We start from the raw sequence: 21095 nt of genomic DNA, 5'->3' as shown, positions 1-21095 counted from the left end.
GTATGCTGTGACCCCTAATGCCAGTGTACTGTGAAGTGAACCTCAGTAAATTAACTATCCTGCCTTTGGATTAGCAATGATCCATATTCCCTAACCTGCGTGTGGTGTACTTGTAGAGTGACTGCTGGATTAAAAAAAATGGTTTACACAAATGTACACAAAGATAAATTGTACAAAAGTGGGCAGTGGTGCAGCTGCTGTGGATTTGGCAGAATGGCTCTGGCCCTGCTGGTCAGATGCCTGACCTGCAGCATGTGTTTCTCTGCTATGAACTGGGCTTTGAAGGCCAGGTCAGATGGCCTTTTGACTCATTTCAGTGACAAGGAGGTGCAGGGGAGACTCCTGAGTCAAACTAGACATCGGCATTCAAAATATGTCCTATTGGGCTTAGTGTGAGCCTCAATCATTAGGTAATTGTCACATTTAAATGACTGATGCATATGAGCTCATAATTGGAATACAATTTAAGTGTAATCTGCATGCTTATCATGCCTGTAAATTATAGTGTGTACAAACTGAAAGATTTGCTGTACAGAACTGAGCAATCGCTGAGGAAATATTTGAGCTGACTTTGGTGTAGAACTTAAAGTCAGTTAAAGTAATCTGGCAGCAATAAAAAATATCAAGAGGAAAGGATATTACAAGATACTAAGATAACTTTTCTTGACTAAAGTGTGTGATCAGTGATTGAGCTTTATACAAAGTGATGTGTGTGTGTTTGTACTTGCAGCCAGAAGAAAGCTGCTGGAGAAAGCCAGACAGGCTGGTTTGGGTGGATTCAAGAAAACGAGTGGAACCAAACCTACTGTCAAGGAGATGTGGGATGGGGAAGGAGGTAAGTTTCCTTATTGTGAAGTAGTTGATTTAAACAATTTTATTTTATTTATTTTATTAACTGCTACCTGTGTGTTGCAACTACTTAAAACATTTGATTAATTTTGAAATGTTTTGCAGGAGTGAAGGGGACGGAGAAGGATGGGACGCCGTTATCCGTGCAGGAAATCAAGACGGCGCATTCACTGGGAAGCACTGACCATAAAGATGTACAGGACATGTCAACAGCATTAACAGACAGAGGAGACTTGGAGGAGGATGAAGAGGAGGATGAAGTAGAAGAAGAAGGAGAGGAGGAAGAGGAGGAGGATGGTGATGATGTGGAAGACTCAGAAGCTGCTCTGCATTTAACTGTCACTGATTCCATGTTAAACAAACTAGCATGCCCCGAAGAAAGCCACGGGGATGCACAGGTAAAGTCGGAGTCTTCCTCCCTAGCTGGACGAGAGCCAGAGGTTGATCCCGATTTTGACCCTGATGGTGACCTTGAGGGTGATCCACAAGGAGAGCCCTATCCCTGTCAGCACTGTGAGCGCCACTTTGCCACCAGACAGGGCCTGGAGCGTCACATACACATTCACGCTATGAGCAACCAGCAAGCACAACTTTTCAAGTGCCGCTACTGCAATAAATCCTTTGGCTCACAGGTGGGACGGCGGCGGCACGAGAGACGGCATGAGAGCGGCTCTAAGAAAAGGCCCGGCTATCTGGCTGGACCTGCCAGTCCTGTGGTGCAGACAGATTCAAGTCCTGACTGCACCAGCCCAACTACTCACTATATAGCCACAGGATCCCAGTTTACAGGAGGACAGCTGCACAACTCTGATATGCAGAGAAAGGAGTTGGGGCCTCAAGTTGACCGTCCCTTTATGTTGGATGAAAACGGGGAGTCAAAAGAACTCCACCCCTGCAAGTACTGCAATAAAGCCTTTGGCACACACACTAACATGCGCAGACACCAACGCAGAATACATGAACGACACTTGTTACCAAAAGGAGTTCGAAGGAAAGCTATGCTGCAGCAAGAGGCAGCGCGGCAGCCTGACGGGTCCCCCAGCATGAGCCCTCCTACCGTCTACGTTCCCAGTGCAGACACGGAAGACGAGGCAGACAGGGACGATTACGCGGTTGACATATCCAAAAACATCTCTGAGAATTTGAGCTTCTACATTGATGGCAAGATCGTGTCCACGAGCGCAGTGAGTACTTGTGAAGTGATAGAAGTGGACTCGAGATCTGCAGCTCTGTTTGGTCTGGACACCGTCATCCTCAACCCAACTCAGATCAGTCAAGCGCTGAAGGTGGAGACTAGAACAACTAACACAAAGCAAACCTCCAACACTGGACAGCCAGCAGCTAAAAGGAGAACATCTACACCCCCCCTTATTCCCAGCCTTAAAGTGGAGACGGAAACTTCAGCATCATCTTCATCATCGTCTTCCACATCTTCCTCATCCAACTTGTTAGTGGGAGGTCTGTTTCAACAGGCCACTGATTCATCGGCTTTTCAGCGAGAGAAAAACGTTTACCTCTCGCCGAAACTCAAACAGCTTCTTCAGGCGCAAGACATCCAGAAATCAACCGTAACTCTGATAACAGACAGCCATAAGCTAGCCTCGCAGCTGTCCGTCATGCCGCTGCAAGGGTCTTCAGGGAAGTTTAAAAGAAGAACGGCTTCTCCTCCGTCGTCGTCTCCGCAGCTCAGCCCTGCAAGTAAAAATGAGAGCGGTAAAGTTGAAGTGGCAAGCTTATACACTCTTAAGGTACCGAAGCTGGAAAGCCAGACCGCATCACCTTCTGAGAGCCTGATGGACAAAGATGACAGGGAAACTCTGAGCCCTTCTGGAAATGCCACCCATAACCAACCTTCCTCTAGTAGCGGAGGAAATTCCTGTAATCAGCAGCCCTTGGATTTGTCAAACTCTGTCAGCAAGAAGAGTGAGAATTTGAACAAAGTGCTCGGGGATTCGGCTCTTGATTTAAGCTTCCATCGGAAGACCACAGGTGAGCCCGAATCAAAGGGGAATGCAGCACCACAGCCACTAACCAAAAAGAGAAAGCCTAACACCAGCATGCTTGCAAAGGTGCTAATGAACGAGTATGCTGGTCTAAATTTGCCGGGAGATGAGGGTCCCTCGACTCTGGCAAACATAAATTCTTTCCCTTCTCACTCTCCTAATGTTGGATCCGATTCAGCCAACCCCTCTCCGCCATCTTTGACCCCCATGACCATGACTCCCTCTTCACCCGGGACTTCTAGTGTCACATCCCCGACGCCACCTCCGCCTGTACTACCCACCATACCCTCTCCGCCAGCCATGCCTAGTTCTCCTCTCTCTCAGCCTTCGGACTCATCCTTGCTGAGGCCTCTGCCTGTGCTCTCACCAAAAATGTCTCCGAGATCAATTGAAGAGAAATCCCACTTGGAGGAGGAGAGCTTCTCAGCTGAGGAAAACAAAGATGAGGAGGAGAAGCACATCTCTGAGCTGCTGGATTCCCCAGACACTTCACTTAAAGGTCCCTCAAATGGCTCAAGTACACCGAGCCCTCCAGAGGCAGAATCAGTCGATATGCCCACTACAGAGGATGATGTATCGCAGACTGGAACTTCCAACAGTCTGCCTAATGGTAATCAGAACCATGACACTGTCTCTGAAACTGAGAAACCGGACTTTGCTGCTATCTCGTCCCAACCAGAATCCTCATCCTCTTTAAAAGCTCCCTCTGACTCACATGATTCATCCTCATCACAAGCTTCGCAGTCTCCCCATCCGATTACAATAAAAGAAGAACCTGAGCACTGTATAGATGAGTTATTGGGTACTAGTCATGCCTCTCCGTGTGGCTTTGACTCTTCTCCTCAGCCTGCTGCTGCTCTCCCTGCTGCCCCTGAACCGACTGATAAAACTGCTGAGCCCGAGGAAATTGACATGACGTACTGCAAGACTTTTGTATGTAATGTGTGTGAAAAGCCGTTTGGCTCCATCAAAGAGCTCAGCGGACATATCGTAGAGCACGCCGCAGACTGGCCGTTCAAGTGCGAGTTTTGCGTCCAGCTGTTTGGTGACGCTCCAGCCCTGCTTGCTCATCGGACGACACTACATGGAGTGGGCCAGATCTTTGTGTGCTCTATTTGTTCCAAAGAGTTTGCCTTTCTCTGTAACCTCCAGCAGCATCAGAAGGATCTGCATCCAAATGAAGCATGCTCACATACTACTGTAGAGAGTGGGAAACTTAGGCCACAGAATTATACCGATCCTTCCAGAGCCAAAGAGGAAAGCAGTCCCTCAACACCAGCTCTTGAGATGGCTGATGAAAATGCGCCACCCAGCGACTCTCATTTACTAAAAGAAGAGCCAGATGTTAATGGAAATCATACAGAGGAGGGGGCAGAGGACCCCAATGAGGAGCTGTACACTACAATAAAGATCATGGCATCAGAAGGAGGGAAGCCTAAAGGTCCTGATGTCCGCCTTGGCATTAATCAGCACTACCCCAGTTATAAACCACCCCCATTTCCTTATCATAGCCGTTCCCATGCTGGCTCTGTGGCCTCGGCTACAAACTTCACCACCCACAACATACCACAGACTTTTAGCACTGCCATTCGCTGCACCAAGTGTGGCAACAGCTTTGACAACATGCCCGAACTGCACCAACACATACTGGTCTGTGCCAGCGCCAGTGATAAAAAGCGTTACACTCCCAAGAAAAACCCCATCCCTCTCAAGCAAATAGTGAAGAGTCCAAACGGAGTGGCGTCCCCCACAGCAGCCGCTGCAGGCCAGAGTGCTTTCCGTAGAATGGGTCAGCCAAAGAGACTAAACTTTAATCAAGACACTGGCAAAACAAAAATGAGTGCCCTGAGCAAGAAGAAACACGAGCTGGTGCAGAAGGCAATTTCGCAGAAAAATAAAACCGCCACGAATGCAAAGAAGGCTGCCATCAAAGTGGAAGAAGAGCACACCTCTAATGTCTGCCCCCACTGCAGTCGTGTGTTTACTTATACCGCGAGTCTGACTAAGCACATGGCAGTCAGCTGCCCCATGAAGCCTGTCGTTGTTAAAAAGGGCAAAAGAGGTCTCGCGGAGGTGAAAAAAGAGCCAGGGTCTGTGGCAGATAAAAACACGAGTCTGAGGAAAAAAGCATCTGACGGTGAAGCACACGCAGACACTGAATCTAAACCTTTGGGAAAGACCAGGGCTCGTAGCTCCGGTGGTGCAGACCCCGAACGTCTCCAGGCAAGAAAAGGGAAAACCCCTGCCGCAGTGGGCCGACCAAAGAGGCCCGCCTCCTTCCCAGCTCTGGTTCCTGCAAGCAAAAGAACTAAAAAGGGCCAAGTTCAGTATTTACCTCCCACCCCTTCAGCCGTGGACACTCCTAGCGAGGCTTCACAACGGCCAGCCATGAGAATGCAGCGTATGGGCAAAGAGGCAGCACCCAAGAGATTAACGGAGGCCAAGTCATCATCATCATCACCGCCATCAACAACTCAGCAGCAGCAGCAGCAGCAACAACAAGTGAAGAAGGAGGAGCGGTTCTCTCTTCGAACACGGGAGAGAGTTGGTGGTCCCGTCACCAGGAGCTTACAGATGGCCAGCACAGCTCCTGCTGCTGAGCCGAAGACCGATGAACCACCAATTCAAGAGCCAAAAGACACTCAGGTGAGTTATCTGTTGGCTTACTGCAGTCACACTGATTATCATACTGATGTCATATTTATTTGTCAAGTTTTTGAAGCAATTCAAATAACTGACCAATCATTGTGCTGCTTCTGTTTGTTTGCTCCCCCCTAAAGGAGGTGGCGACGAAGTGAGCCATGTGACATTATTGAGCTCCCTCTGTTCACCTATCAGGTAGCACTCTGGAGTCATCGTGTAACCAAGGACGCCCTTTGTGACGTTTTGCTCAGTTGTTTTTGGTTTTTTTCCTACTCGAAACATGTCAAGTCTGCTTATCTCAACTGCCTTGCTGGATTTAAGGAGGGAACTCTTTATCTTCCATCCATCTTATGAACTGAACTGAGCCTCGATTTCTAGCCAGCCTTGCAAAAACAACAACAACAAAAAAAAAAAACCACAAAAAAAGGAAACTGTAAATGACAGTGAATTAATATATTCAATGTGTGTCCTTACTTGACCCAAAACAGTAAGATTAGGGCTCCGTTATTTTTGGAAAGCTGACATATTGCAAATGGCAATCATGTATCAGTTAGTGTTAGGGAAACTTGTTTATTATTATTATTTTTTTTCCCCTTTTAGGTCTTTTTTAAAAATTTTTTTATTTGTTTGTTTGTTTTATTTGGATGTCTCCAGAGTCTCTTAATGCATGAGCTGTATAGAGTTAAAAACTAGATTAAACCCGTGCCTCTCCTTGTGGGCACCTACTTCAGTTTATACATGATTTGCAAAGTATGTACGTTCGAATTTCCTTTTTTTGTAGTCTTTATATTGTAGAATATATCTTATTTGTTTGGGAAACAAAAATGAAAGAGGGCAGTACAGTTTACTGCAACAATTGGTCCTCAGGAACACTGTATATGCGTGTGGTAAGTATGTATATGGTTACAGTTGGATGACAGCTCTTCCTTAGGTTTAAATCTCATGCCAAGTGTCATGTTTTGTTTTTTTAACTTGCTTTCTTTTTTGTTCATCTGGTGTTAGCAGGTGATTCCCGTTGTAAAAATGTGATGGGACTGATGTCTCCTCTTTAAAAAATAAATAAATAATGAAAATAATTTTGATATCACGCATTAAGCCCAGTGTTCTTACAGCACTTTAAAACAAACTGCCAAAATTTCAAGCTGGATCAGAAAGCCTATTTATAAGAAACATGCGCGTCATGGAATGTATTCAGGTCTGCTGATAATTTGCCCCAACGGGCAGAAAATTATTCTTCCAATCTCAGATATTTACCTTTTTTTTTTTTTTTTAAAGCCTTTTTGCAAAGACATCTGCAAACTATTTGTTATCTTTAAGAAGTTTGATAATTCCCTAAATGCCAAAATGCATGATACACTTCTTTTTTTGTAAGCGAACGTATATAAAGTCGCTTCATGTGTTCTTTCTCACGCGAAAGCCACAGAAGTGCAGCCGAAGTTTTTTTTTTTTTTTTTTGAGGACTGTGCCATTTCTGTTTCAGTGAATTCATGTGTACTTCATGAAAACCTCATCCAGGCCCTGCAAGTGAAAACTTTTTGTTTCTGCAGTGTTCGACCCACCTTTCCCACTCGCATCCAGTTATCCGACGGCAAACACGCAGGCAGTGCTTAAACGCTCGTAGCATGTTCTGGGAAAATAAATTGAACAATATGATTAAAAGCTAATTTATATTTCCATGAGAAATCTTCATGCTTTGCCTTTCAGTCTCATGAATTATGTATTTAAGGATGAACAAAGACAAAAATCCCAAATGACCTCATGTAAAACGTTGCTGTAATTGACATAATTAAAATACGTTTTTCAATTTGTGTAAAGCTTTATTTGTTCTTTTGCTTGTGGGACTCTCAGTTATACGCAGATTTTTGAGATTTGGGCATAGAGGACTGGGAATTTTTTGTTGTTGTTATTGGCAGCACTGGGCTTGATTTAAAATATGTACTTGTGCATTATCATGGTATCGTACTGATATAAAAAATCAATTGGTGAATGTAGACAGAAAGGATTGATTAACTGGTCTGACTCCTTTTATATACTGAGACCTTTTTCTTTCTTTTTTTTTCAAACATAATAGATGTCCCTGCCATTGGAGCTGTAATAAAGTCTTTCACATTACATTTACTGATTACCTTCTCCACTTAGAGTTTGGCAGGGACTTCACCCAATTATGAAAAATGAATTTTAGTTTTCATTGTATTTGACTTTGATAGAAGGTAAGAAATCTTGCATAAATCATGTGAAGTCGCCGCCTTTGCTTCACGGGTTGGCAGACTACGACTGGGACAGGGGACCCGGGGACCCGTCAGCTGGTTCCTGCAAGATTTGTATCTATTTTGGGAGCAGTTTGCTAGTCAGGTGGCTGATATGTGAGTCGTGCATTACCTTAAACTCTTGCCTCTGTGTTGTGGGTCAGAATAGAAATGGGAAGCAAATTGTGTAATAGATATATGAGTCAAAGCCCCATTGGACACAGTACGCATCAGATATGGCTGTTTTGTTTATGGACTTTGAAAATAATTAGTTTAGAACTTAATCCTATAAAATATAAAGTGTAGTGTAATTTAAGTCAGTTTTGACTGTCCTCCATCCAGGTGTGCATTAATATATTCTGAATAGTCACTGATAAGTAACAGTCATAAATCCTTACAGGGCTCATGCACGGGCAGTGAAACAAAACTAGTGTGCACACGAACTATGATGAATAATTCAGTGTTGTGCATATTTGTGATATTTCTGTCACTCGCACACCGCTGCTTCTTATTTAAGAATAGTGTCTGTTACATGGCAATAATTATCGCAATAAGTAAACACAAATATTTAATCAGCCAATCACAGGGCAGCAACTCAGTGCATTTAGGCACACAGACGTGGTCAAGACGACCTGCTGAAGTTCAAACTGAGCATGAGAACGGAGCTGAAGTTGATTTAAGTGGCTTTGAGTGTGCTGTGGTTGTTGGTGTCAGATGAGCTGGTGTGAGTATTTCAGAAACTGCTGGGATTTTTACCCACACAACCATCTCTGGGGTTTACAGAGAGTGATCCAACAAAGAGGAGATGTCAAGTGAGCTGCAGTTTTTTGGGTGAAAATTACTTGTTTATGTCAAAGGTTGAAGGAGAATGGCCAGACTGCTTCAAGCTGTGAAGATGACAGTGGTAACTCACAAAACCACTTGTTACAGCCAATGTATGCAGAAAAACATCTCTGAAATCAAAGCTTCTCAGAACCTCTCGGGATGGATCTGTAGCTATGAATATCTTTCAAGGTCTCATCTGGCTTGTGTGCATCTGATGAGCTCAGTTTTTGACAGACCTCATCCGTCTCACTTATGTAGCCCAGTACCTAAAAACCTAACGAACTATCAATGCCGGCCAACTGAGAGTGCGCTCCAAATCTTCACCAGAGCACTGTGGCGTGGACCAGATCCTCACAGAAGACATCCTGATGGATGAGATTATAAATGAAATGTAATCTGTTTGTTGGATTTGATCCACAGGCTGCATCCCTTTATTCAGAGGGATGTGGAGACGTGTTTATTTGCCCCAGTGCCATGATGGTATACTTTATGGCTGGATGTAGTTTATGTGAGTGTGTGTGTGGAGGGGTGGGCACTTGGAGGAGCGCCGCACCATACTCATGCTGTCAGGGTGAAATATCGCTGCACTCTCTCTTGATTGCTGTGTACGGTGCTTCAGCCCTATTCATAAAAATGCAATTCCATGCAGTACTGTGCCTGACTTGACAAAATAAACTACGACATTCCAGAGAGGCAGATTTAAGATGTTAAAGAGTGGAGCGATTACCCATCTCAACCTCTCAATTACACCATGCATACAATTCAGGACAAGCATGTAATTTCAAATAAATAAAGAAATGGCATCAGCATCAAATAAAATACAATATTTCAGTTCACATCGTGATAAATATTGTTGTCAGTGAAAACTACAATCTGGAGTTGTGAGGAGATGTTTTTGTGTGGAGACGCCGATGGAGAGCAACAGAGTCAAGTTATGAAAAGTTAGCCCTCTTCCAGCTGATCAAAAGACAGACTTTTTTTTTTTGTAGCTATGAGATAAGCAAGTGTAAGATTTGCTTAAATATACAAGTCTTTGTGCTCTGCAGTCTTAGCTGAGTGTCATGACATGCTACGATTCAGCTGTCAGTGCAGTGGTAGGAATGTTGTTATTGTTGCGCTGGGAAGAGTTTGAAATTTTGACCTAATGCTGGGAGAGTCGGAGATTCCCCCTGAGGGAGGCATAAACGTCTGTGCAAATATTTCAGCCTGGACCAGCGTGGCGGATGGATCGAACAACATGCTGACGCGAGCAAACCACAGAACCACTAGCACGGCTGAAAATGTCAAAGAGATAAGACTGAAAGTATGAAAAGATGCAAACTTCCATTGCACGTACACACACACACACACACACAGAGGGCAATAACTTCCTGTAAGGCAAACATTAATGCTAAAAATAAACATCTGTGGCTCAGAGCGTGGACAGATCGATATTCTGATCATTTCAATGTTCATGTAAACTGGTAATTATTTTCATTAATGATATCTTAAAGCTAATGAGTTTTAATAAATTAAATAGCTTTAAAGTAATAAGATCAAGCTTCACTAATGCGAGATGTTTACTTCTTTATCTACCACAACATATAGTTGAACATTAAAAATCTGGATTAGACTGGATTAAAATAAAATATACACTTATTTGTCCCCAGGAGAAAGAAAATTGCCAGTAACAGGATACATAGTGGAAGGGAATGACAGCTGCTCATACACAATGATTTACAGCCTCCTAAAAAACCTCACTATGCCTCTATTTCCTGTTCAAAGAGAATAGCATTAAAGCTGATGAAGGTGGAGAGGAGATGTATTCTGCAGGGCATTAGTCTCTCTGACTTGAAAGTGAAGGCGTGCCTGGCGTATTCTCACTGTTTATGAAATGCCAGGCTTCACTTTGACCTCAGCATTTTGCAGATTTTTAGTTGGGTTTGCACGCGCCCACATGCTGTTTGCAGCTACCTAACCCTTTTCCAAGCTACAAACTTACTATCACTTGCTTACAGGCTTTCAGTGCAGGACATTTTCTTCTTCTTCTACTTTTTTTTTACTTGCAGAAGCACCTGCTTAAACCGGCCCACTGCAGTCTACTGAGGTTCCTGTCATTTCCTTTCAAAACAGGAGGATGTGATGTGAGGATGTGAGTGCTGTGGTCAGGTCCCCGGTGAGCTCTCCTTGCAGAGCAATGGCGTGAGAGATGGCTCCATGACAATGCTGCTTCCTGGCAAAGTTGATTTTTTTTCCTGTACCTGGGAGGAAATTGACTGCTTAACACCGGTTTACAGGCTGCAGAGAGGTTAGACATTGCAAAAATGGCCTGAGTGCGATAATGTGCTGGAACCACTGTGCTGGTCTCGTCTGTGGTGGAGGTCTCCATGCCAACCGCTGCACACTGGGTACAATACAACTGTGCCTCCAAGGTCTGGGAGGGTATTTTAAGATCTCGTAACATATGCTCATTTTGTTCCTGTGGTGTTGTTAATATTTATTACGACACCTTCATTTAGCCCTTTGCTGCGGCGTGAAGATTTCAGACAGCCTCATTTTTCACTTCTCCACCAGAGCTGCTGCACTACACATCGAGGCAAGTGTAAGTTTACAGGAGTTACATTTTCGGTAGAGTAGGAGCTGATTTTTATTTTATACTCAGCAGTTTTCTCCAATTCCTTTTCAAGATGAAGCCTCTGGAAACTGTACCAGCCCTACTTTTCGCTTTTTATACAACCTCTCCACTTTCTCATCCTCCTTTTTTTTTTCTTTCTTCTCCCTCAGCACCGGGGGAAGATGAAGCACTCGAGTTTGCTAGAATCTGTTTCCCAGCAGCGGCCCGAGCTTTAAGATGGATCGAGGGGATTTGCATGGGGCGGGGTGGAGAGTTAGTAAGACATGTGAGAGAGAACAGGAGAAATGTTACTGCTGAGGCGCAGCAAATGAGGGCTGTAGAGAAGAGAGGAGAGGAGGGGTAGGAGGAGTGAAAAGGGGGCACACTCACGCAGATCAGAAAACAACGGTCCTGTCCTATGCCCAGAGGACAGATGCTGCCATCTACTTAAGCTGAGAGTGAGAGGGGAAGAGGGAGGATTGACTTTTACCTGATGTAGAAGCTGCACTCACCCCTCGCCACCCCTCTCTTCTATCCAGCCTGTCTGGAGCCGCAGAGGACTGTCAGCCCGTACAGACGAAGCACAAGATCAGAGTGCTGGCAGAGCAAGTGTGCCTACAGCTCTGCGTTACCTGCTTTACCACCCTGAAATCGCTCTCTCGCCCCACATGCACACATTCACAGAACTTTCTCTCGTGCGCGAAGACTTACATGCTGACAAGCAGGCTGGCAGGCAGGCAGGCACACACACACATACACTCCCCCCCTCCCATTATTATCTGTGCGGCGAGCAGTTCTGCTCATTTTGGTGCGAGCAGCGAGGGGCTGCATTTTGCTCCTCAGCAGCAGCAGCAGCAGCAGCAGCAACAACACAGGACGGGTCCAGAGAAGAGCAGTCACCACCAGAGATCAGTCAGCAGCTGCTCCAACTGAAGGCAAGCCCTTGTCTCTTGTTCTCCTCATTCATTTTCCTTCTTTTTTCCATCTGAATGTGACGCAGTGATGCTGACCTTCCCTTTCCCCATTCTCTCCCCCCACTCTCTTTCTCCTCAGCAGCGTGTGTCAGTGGGACAGCCATGGAGGACACCCTCACCTGCAGCCATGCCACTTTCTCCCAGGTGTTTGGACGCCAGGGACAGCTCATGCAAGCCAGTGAGTTTCACTCTCTCCATATCCCCCCCCCCCCCCCCCCCCCCCCCAAAAAAAAATCTTTAATCACATGCATGCCTTACATCCACCCTCAGCAATTCCACACAATCGCATCCTGAGTCTTACTGCTGTTTTAATTCATCTGAGCCTTGGAGGCGCATCAATGAGATTGCATTATCACGGCTTAAATCATGCACAAAGCAGAGAGTTTTCAAAGAGATGACAGGAAAACAAAACTGGGTTATCTTTTCACACGTTACGGTGATGTTAAAGGAAAGAAGCAATCTTATATTTTTCCTTTTTTTTCATCCTTGACAAACTGTGTGACTGTCATTGTGGTGCTGCCCAAGTTTCTGAGCAGCAGGATTAACTTGTGCAGCACTTGTGTTATAAGGAGGTGGCTTCAAAAGCTTTTTGGACAGCATGCGGGATTAACCCGGGACTGTGGCTCAGCTGTGTTGGGAGTTACACTTTGCTAAAAGAGCGCTTTAGAGGTACTTGAACACAAAGAGAAACTGGAAACTGACAGCTTTCTTTACAGACCAGGTGTGCTGGTTAATATTTCTGTATGTTTTTAGTAATTTCTGCAGTCTTAAGTAGCAGATCTGAATGCATACTTTGCAGCACAGTGTTATTCACAGTACGATTGAAACTGAATTTGTCAGGGTGAGACACTATTTGAGGAGCTCTCATAGTTCAGACTGATAGCTAAATTATTAAAAAGGGAATCTATCAAGATTTTCAGGGGTGCAGACACACCGAACACAACCTTGGAGCGCTGCTTATAAAGCATGCTCAAGTAATATCTTATTATGCAACGAACATGGTCAGAATACATATTTCCCCCAAGAGGAAAAATAGAGCAGAGATCGACTTGTCTCCACAATCAAAGTGTCAGCTGCATCCTCCCATAACTGGCCTGGTATTTCTCCTCATGGAGTCATGCAGCGAGAACTTAGTCAACGCCTTTGATGCCTTCGCTCGGCCTTAAATGCATAGCGATTCTTCACACGGTGTTATGAAGGATAATGAGGAGAGCCCGGGCGGATTTCAAAACAGATGTGCCTTTATACTACGTATCGGGTTTGTCACATCAATTTTAAATGCCTTTGTTTCTCGTCATTACCACCTGCAGAGAGGGGCGTCTGATTAGAGTTTCAAAGCAAGTGTTATTAACACGAGCGCAGCTAAGACAGCACTTAGTGGAGCTAATAATGGAAACACATCAGTCATTTCCCTGTGCTGTAAAATTCATGCTTCTTGACACGTGTTACTTAGCAAGGCTGTGTTGCAGGAGTTCATCTGCTGGGATTTTTGAATCATGGAGTTATTTGGGAAGATAGATATGCAGATGTGGTGCAGTGAATTGTAGTTGTCTTTACACGAGAGCACTCTTTTATAAATAATGCAATTTGTTTGAATGCATCCACGGGCTTGCGTTGATAAGAGCATATTACTGGTGAAGGGGTTGCAGGGTTTTGATTAATATTTTGCTTCAGACAGGCAGGAGGCTGAAAGCATCTTCACTAAATGAGTGTCTTTAAGAACTGCTGAGCTGCTGGTCGTCTCTCTGGTTTCAGGTTTTTATGGCAAGCAGAGAATGCACTGGATTAGTGTGCAAACAGTGTGCACAAAACGCCGGATAAGTCCAACATATAATGACAGCTACATGTGTATGCAGATGCAAATGTATGCAGAATACAAATGCTTCATAGCCCTGAATCAGTAGATTATCTGGAGGGCATCTCAGTATAAAAGGATGTAAACAAGGAGAGGGTGTGTCAGTGCTTATCACATTGGATCATGGATGGCAGCAAGGCAAGGCAAGCCTTCACAATAAAATTCAGTATTTCCTTTCATCATCAGCATACACAGTGGAAAAATTGAATGATAAATAGCAGATTATATTGTGTTGTAGCACATGGCGGTGGATCTCAGCCTTTTTATCATGTAGAAAGTCAATTTATTAGCATGTAATCTGCCAAAGCCTTCGCATACACTGGCTGGCATGCAAAGATTTAAAAAGATGAAATGTTTTTGATGTACTTTTTTCTCAAATATTACTTCACTATTAACAATTTACTAGTGACTCGTGAATTACTAATCATTCAAGACCTCTCCATGAATAGTTACTTTTGTCTGCTTATTAACAAAGGTCCGCCACAGCAGGTAGCACCACCTGTTTGTTTTGGCAGATTATTATTTTTCTTATGTTCGATGCCCTTCCTGATGCAACCCCAAAGGGATTTGTGTCACCTCCCAGGATTTAACGGAGATCTGTGACTTGCTAGTTAAATGTGTAAACCACTTCACTATGAATATATAAAGAAAGACGAGAAATTCAGATTTTTAACACTATCACACAATGTGGAAACACTGATTGATGGGATATTTCATCATTTGGAGGGATAGTGTTAAGTTTTTGAGCATCTTAAAACTTTGAATCATTAAGATTCATAAGGCAGGTCAAGATTTGGCATTAGATACTTTCAGATAAGAGCTCATAAACACTCTGTAAACCTGAAAAGCCCAGAAACGCTCAGCAACCTTTCCATATAAAAATGCAGCTTCTCGGCGGCCACTGGCTATAAAGGCTATAAAAAAGATATCAAAGTGCCTCCAGCCTGCAATTTCCACTGCCTGAAATGCCATTAATGCATGTGAAAGTCACAATGTGGATTTGAAAGAACAAGAAGACTTCACGTCTGCTGGGCAGAAAATAGAAGCCACCCGTGAGTGTGAAGCAGCTGTACGAAGGTTTAGCTGACGCAGCAACGTCGTTGTATCATTCCACTGTGCAGGGTTGATGCACAAACATCAGAGAGGGAAATGCTACCTACATCCTCATCACGGAAATCAAATGCGGAAATCTGTAAAGCAAAATTATTTGGAAGCAACTTTTGTGGACAATTTTAATTAAAACTGTGGCGACGATCACCAAAGGTTTGCTCAGAGAGAAAAGATGAAGATGCCGATTAATAATTATGGGGTTGGAAACAATTAGAAGCACATTGCAGTGACATAGCAACACATTTTCCTGATAAATATCATGCAGTTTCATAAATATTACAAAAGATGGATGTAGTCACTTTGACGTCAGGCATTTTGAAGCTTCAGGTTTTGTGATGTCAGAGGTCACCTTATACACACGAAATGGTGGAGTGCAAAGTTGTCAGCATTTATAACAAGCTTCCCTAGGTTTTCCCTTTGCTGCAAGCAGACTTTTAACAGCTCTCACACATCCCTACTTGAACATCGCTAAAAATTTGTGGTTACATCTCAACATGTTACACAGGGTGTTCTCATCATGTACTATTTTTCTTAAATGAAGGCACAAATATTTGAAGAAAGGACGATCTTTAACATCTGCTATACAGGCTATATTTGCTTCTTTTCACCTCAAAAATCAGCTAATCTCTCATAGCGTGAGCCATATTCTCTTTCTAGTTGATGTTATTTTAATACTGTGACCTGAACAGACGCCACACACACCCAGAAATATCTTCTTTCTTCTTCTTTCTTTGTTTCCTGTCTCAGTTTCACTCAGCTCATTTTGTTTGACCATGAGAAGTCTCACGAGTTTGGTATGATGTGTTTCCACTATCCAGTTCTACTTGATTGGGCTTCAATGAATGGGTTAACTGTCAGTGTGGGTATAATTACAGATTAGATTAGAGACTAATCTAACAGATATGCAAATCACAGTTGCAGGCTGTTGTCTTGTGTTGTAATGAGCTGGATTTGGTTAAATGCATAGTGATTTTTTTCATAGAAAAAAAAGATAAAATGACATCCAGTGAGAAAACACTTTTTGGATGACGAACAAGAGCTGTTAGTATACAAGTACAGCAGGATTGTAAAATTAGGTGTTTTATAATTTGCGTCATTATGAGATAAAAGTCTCTCCTCCTCTGCAGATCAGCAGAAGTGTGAAGTGCAGACAACATGTAAAACTGCAGCAAGTCTGTCCTTTTGTTCCAACAGCATTTTTTCCACTTGTGCTTCTAGGTAGAGCGTTAACTTTTCCCTGAATAAATGACAAGTGAAGCCTCTGTTTCTCAGAGCTGCATGCATTATTCACTACATTCTTAACCTATTTGTGTTGCCTTTTCACTCTCCTTTCCCTCCCCCCCATTTTTGCTTTTACAACATTGCTTCCAAAGTTGTGAACACGGTGGGGAATTAAAAAGCTAACGCAGCAATCGGCGAATTGTTTAAACCCCATTTTTGCCTGAAAATGGCACATAAACCTTTGACATCGAAGCTTATTTGATTATTTTATAAAAACTACTGGTGGATTCTGAATCGATCGAATTAGCAACAAGACATTTAAAAATGACAGGAGCAGGTTTACCACCGTGTTGCATCATTTCTTCTTGTAGTAACACTCGCCATTAAATGCCTTTGCATCTGGGAACTTGAGAAATCAGTCGGCCTAGTTTGGAAAGTGAAACAGATTTTCATTCTTGGGTGATATAAGATTTTGGTAAATTAACAATTCGGAGCATCTCAGAAATTCAATTCTGGTCATGGGGATGTTACGTTTCAGTAGAAATATTTCATCACTCATCCAAGTGACTTTCTCAGTCTCCCCTTGGATGAGTGATGCAATGTTTTTCCAACTGAAATGTTACATCCCCATGACCAGAATCAACTCACTGGGATGTCCCTACCTGCATGACTGAACATGCATCAAGACTATTCAGGGCCACCTTTGTTGTATTTTTTATATTCTATCTGAATATATATCTATCTGATACAGATATATCCAGATATTTTCAGTGGGTGATCAGAGGTGGACTGTTTTACTACACACCCATGGTATTACACACACACACACACACACACACACACACACACACACACACATATATATATATATATATATATATGTATATATATGTATATATATATATATATACATATATATATATATATATATATATATATATATATATATATATATATATATATATATATATATATATATGTATCTGCTTCTACTGACTGCTGGCTTGCACTCACGAGCTCATTGGATTCCATCATGATACTGTGCTACAAGTCCAGTCGTGAAATTTTCCTCACTGCTAAATATTCCGCAGTCAGCTGTTATATTGATATTATAAAAAGTGGAAGCGATTGGGAATAACACCCATTCAGACATAAAGTGGTAGGACACAGAGCAGGGTGAGCAGATGCTAAGATGCTCAGTGCCAGAGTTGCAAATTTTCTGTAGTCAGCCACTACAGGCCTCAAGAACAGTGCATAGAGAGCTTCAGGGAAGGGGTTTCCAGTTTGACCAGTCTGGGTTTGGCAGTTTCTAGGAGGTCCGTACTTGCTTGACAGCATTTCACCAAATGTTTGGTTCGAGGGCAATTATGGTGTGGGGTTGTTTTTCAGGAGTTGGCGTCAGCCGATTAGTTCCAGTGACAGGAACTCTTAATGTTTGTGCTTCCAAGACATTTTGGACAATTTCATGATCCCAACTTTGAGGGAAAGGTTTTGGGATGGTATCTTCTTGTTCCAACATGACTGCGCACCAGTGCGCAAAGCAAGATCCATAAAGACATGGATGAGTGAGTTTGAGGTGGAAGAAGAGTCCTCACCCTCAACCCGACAGAGCCAGGCCTTCTCGTCCAACATCAGTGTCTGATCACAAATGTGCTTCTGGAAGAACATAAAAACATCATATATCATATTCCTATAGATTAGGAATGGGATGTCACTCAATTTCAACTACGTGTGACAGCAGAAAATACTTTTGGCAATATCGTGTATGTGGTGCCAGCTTATATATTCTTGAGCATTACTGGGGCCTTCATAGATATGCAAGTTATCCATACCATGCAAACCAGTACACTGGATGGTTCTTTCCTCTTTAGACTGGAGGATTGTGTCTTCCATACAGTACTGTTTTTCCACTTCACCTCAGTCCCAAAGAATGTAACAGGTTTTCTGGAGCTTTTCTGCGTAATGCATTTGCAGATAAAGCAGTGAACTTTTAATAATTATGAAATGTGTTCCTGAGCTCATGCAGTGATTTCTGCTTTGCAATCTTGTCGATTTTTAATGAAGTGCTGCCTCAGGGATCGACGATCACGACTATTCAATATTTGTTGTTGGCCTTGCTCACCGAAGGATTTTCCAAATGTTTTAATAAAATTATGAACTGCAGAAGCTGAAATCTCCAAATTCATTGCAATTTTATATTTAGAAAAAGACCCTCTGAAAATGTCTTACTATTTGCCAACTATGTGTGAGTTTATGCCACTTGGTGTTTTTTAAGCACTACACAACTTTTCCAGTCTTTTGCTGCCCTTCTTCCAACTTTTTTGTCAATATTTCCTGCATGAAATGGGAACACATTTTTCAAAAAACAATAAAACCTTTCATTTTCAACATTTTCAACATTTGTTATGTTCTCTTCACTTTTTTTAAAAAATTAAATATGAATAAATTACAGAGCAACTCAACTTTTCTGGAAATAATTCTTGTCCTACTTTTTTCCTTCAAATTGCTTGTGGCAATGAAAAAGCCTCATGAGTGCTATTGCTACGTTTGCATAAATCCCCACAAGCTCAGGCTCTGCTCCTTGCCAGAATGTTGTGTCCTGACACAATGAAGTGGTTTCAGTCACCTTTCTGCTCCACTGGACCAAAGTGATGTGAGGACGGCCACAGTGCAAGGTTGCCTGCAGTGTCGTCCACAGAGTAGGTCCACAGATGTCAAGAGCTGAATATCTTCATCCTTCCTATTATGGAGATTTATCCCCCTATCTTTGCTAAGAGAGGTCAGGGGACCTCCTCTAAACGCCAGATTTGTTCATCATTGACCATACATCACAAACAACTAACAGTAAATCCGATAAGATAAATACAAAATTGCCTTATTTTTCATTTTCCTGATGAATTAAACACCCTAAACAATGCAAACAATGTAATCACTGCTGCTAAATTTGTGTGATACATCCTACACACTTGTTAATATACTCTTACTTACTCTATTGATCCTACTTAACTCCCTGGATATCCCCAGCAGCACTGAAAATCACTTCCTCAGAGTCATTACAAGCCTAATTTAGATCTGCCTACCTATTTTTATCCCTATATTGGATTTAAGTAGCTCAGCAGAGCCGAGACCAGTGGACGTGTCTTAATCTCTTGGTCAGTATATCTGCTATCACAGTGAGCCTCAGGCCAGAGCAGCTGGAACATTCCAGATCAACCACTCTTGCTAATTCATTAAAGGTTAATTATTAGTTGATGGGATTCACTCATTTTTACAAACCAGGTTTGAAATATGTAGTCCAGTGTTGTGAACTGCACTGTTGTGCATAATTTAGCTGCATAATGCTCCTTAGGTCATTGGGAGAGCAGGAATCACATGCATCTGTATTTGCAGACTTGGCCTCAGGGTGATCAATAATCCAATGGCTGTTCACTTAATGCGGTGTGTGTTGAGTGGTGGGAGTTTGCTCATTGGCTCGAGATGGTGTAATTAGTAGATGCTGAACTTTCCCGAGCCATATAGTCTTACTGTAATGCAACAACCAGCAACATTTTATATTCTTTTATTACTTTTTATTATCAGTTTATACTTGAGGCCCTCTGAGGTTGTGCTGTATGTACTTGGCAGCAACACAGGATGCTAATGTTTAGCAGGTATGCTAATGCTGTGCGGCGTCCCCTGTTTGAACAGCATGCTGTAGACGTCTGTGAATTGAGGAGACCAGCTGCTGGACTTGGGAGAGAGGAAATGTTGGCCATTCTTGTCTGATATAGGATTCTCAACAGTCCTGGTCTTCTTTGTTATGCATGTCTTTTCATGATGGGCCAAATGTTTTCGGTTGGTGTAAGGCCAATTCAGCTACTTCTAAAAAAGTCTAGTTAAGAGGCTCTTTTTATGCCCAATCATGTTACTGACCTGCTGCCAATGAACCTAATTAGGTGCAAAATGTTTCTCCAGCTGATTCTCTTTATTATCACTTACTTTTGTTCCCTTTGTCCCAGCTTCTTTAAGATGTGTTGGTGCCACCAAAGTTAAAATGAGGTAATATCTTTGATGAAATAGTAAAATATCTCAGTTTAAACATTTCTTATGTTTTCTCTTATGTGTCTTTGAAATTTGAAACTCATTACATTCTGTTGTTATTTACATTTTACACAGCAAACCAACTTCTTTGGAGTTCGGGTTGTGAGAGGCCAATGTATGAGCATGTAGCATTTTGAGGTTTTCAGTTATACTAAACCAATAAATCTAAGCTTAAGCCTTCACAGTGGGACTTCACAAACCACCGCGTGATGTTATGGTTGCCATATCCATCTTTATTTGAAGTCTGTATACTAAACATGTAACGACCAGTCACATGATTATGACAAACGTGGACAAATTTAAAATGTAATTTAATTGTCATGCATCTACAAAACCTGTGTAAGGTTGATGGAAAAATGCAATAAACTCATCTCATTTTATTTATTTTTTTCATGACATCTGATGTGTATATACCCTACCGCGAATGTAGTGTAGTTTGGTAATACCAAGTCACCAGAGTTTATCACTGAAGGAACATGCAAATCATGCAAAATATATCAAAACTCTCAAATTCATGTTGTAATAATCCCCTTTTAAATGTTTAAAACTATAGTGAGCCACAAACTATGGTCTGGATTTGCAGTTCAGGCCTGAAGAAACTGGTAAAAAAAAATAATGGAGGGAAAAAGCTGCAAACAGGTAACATTTTTTTCTGTCAATTACTGACTTCCAAAGTAAAAAAAAAAAAAGAAGTTA

The 21095-nt window shown here is 42.5% G+C and overlaps 2 protein-coding genes across 4 annotated transcripts in view; both read left to right on the top strand.

The window, feature by feature from the left end:
- prdm2b (PR domain containing 2, with ZNF domain b) overlaps positions 1-6577 on the top strand; it is a 15405-nt gene extending 8828 nt beyond the window's left edge. For both annotated transcript variants that reach the window (XM_026167614.2, XM_026167615.2), the window contains 3 exons: positions 731-835; positions 955-5498; positions 5633-6577. In XM_026167614.2, coding sequence (XP_026023399.1) covers positions 731-835; positions 955-5498; positions 5633-5650 — 4667 coding nt within the window. In that variant the 3' untranslated portion in view covers positions 5651-6577. The remainder of the gene's footprint in view (positions 1-730; positions 836-954; positions 5499-5632) is intronic.
- A 5644-nt stretch (positions 6578-12221) lies between these two features.
- kaznb (kazrin, periplakin interacting protein b) overlaps positions 12222-21095 on the top strand; it is a 144729-nt gene continuing 135855 nt past the window's right edge. For both annotated transcript variants that reach the window (XM_080301763.1, XM_080301762.1), the window contains exon 1: positions 12222-12311. In XM_080301763.1, coding sequence (XP_080157889.1) covers positions 12236-12311 — 76 coding nt within the window. In that variant the 5' untranslated portion in view covers positions 12222-12235. The remainder of the gene's footprint in view (positions 12312-21095) is intronic.

This window comes from Astatotilapia calliptera, chromosome 5 (genome assembly GCF_964374335.1).
Source record: "Astatotilapia calliptera chromosome 5, fAstCal68.1, whole genome shotgun sequence".
In the NCBI taxonomy this organism is placed as follows: domain Eukaryota; kingdom Metazoa; phylum Chordata; class Actinopteri; order Cichliformes; family Cichlidae; genus Astatotilapia; species Astatotilapia calliptera.
This window is presented reverse-complemented; position numbering and strand designations above follow the sequence as displayed.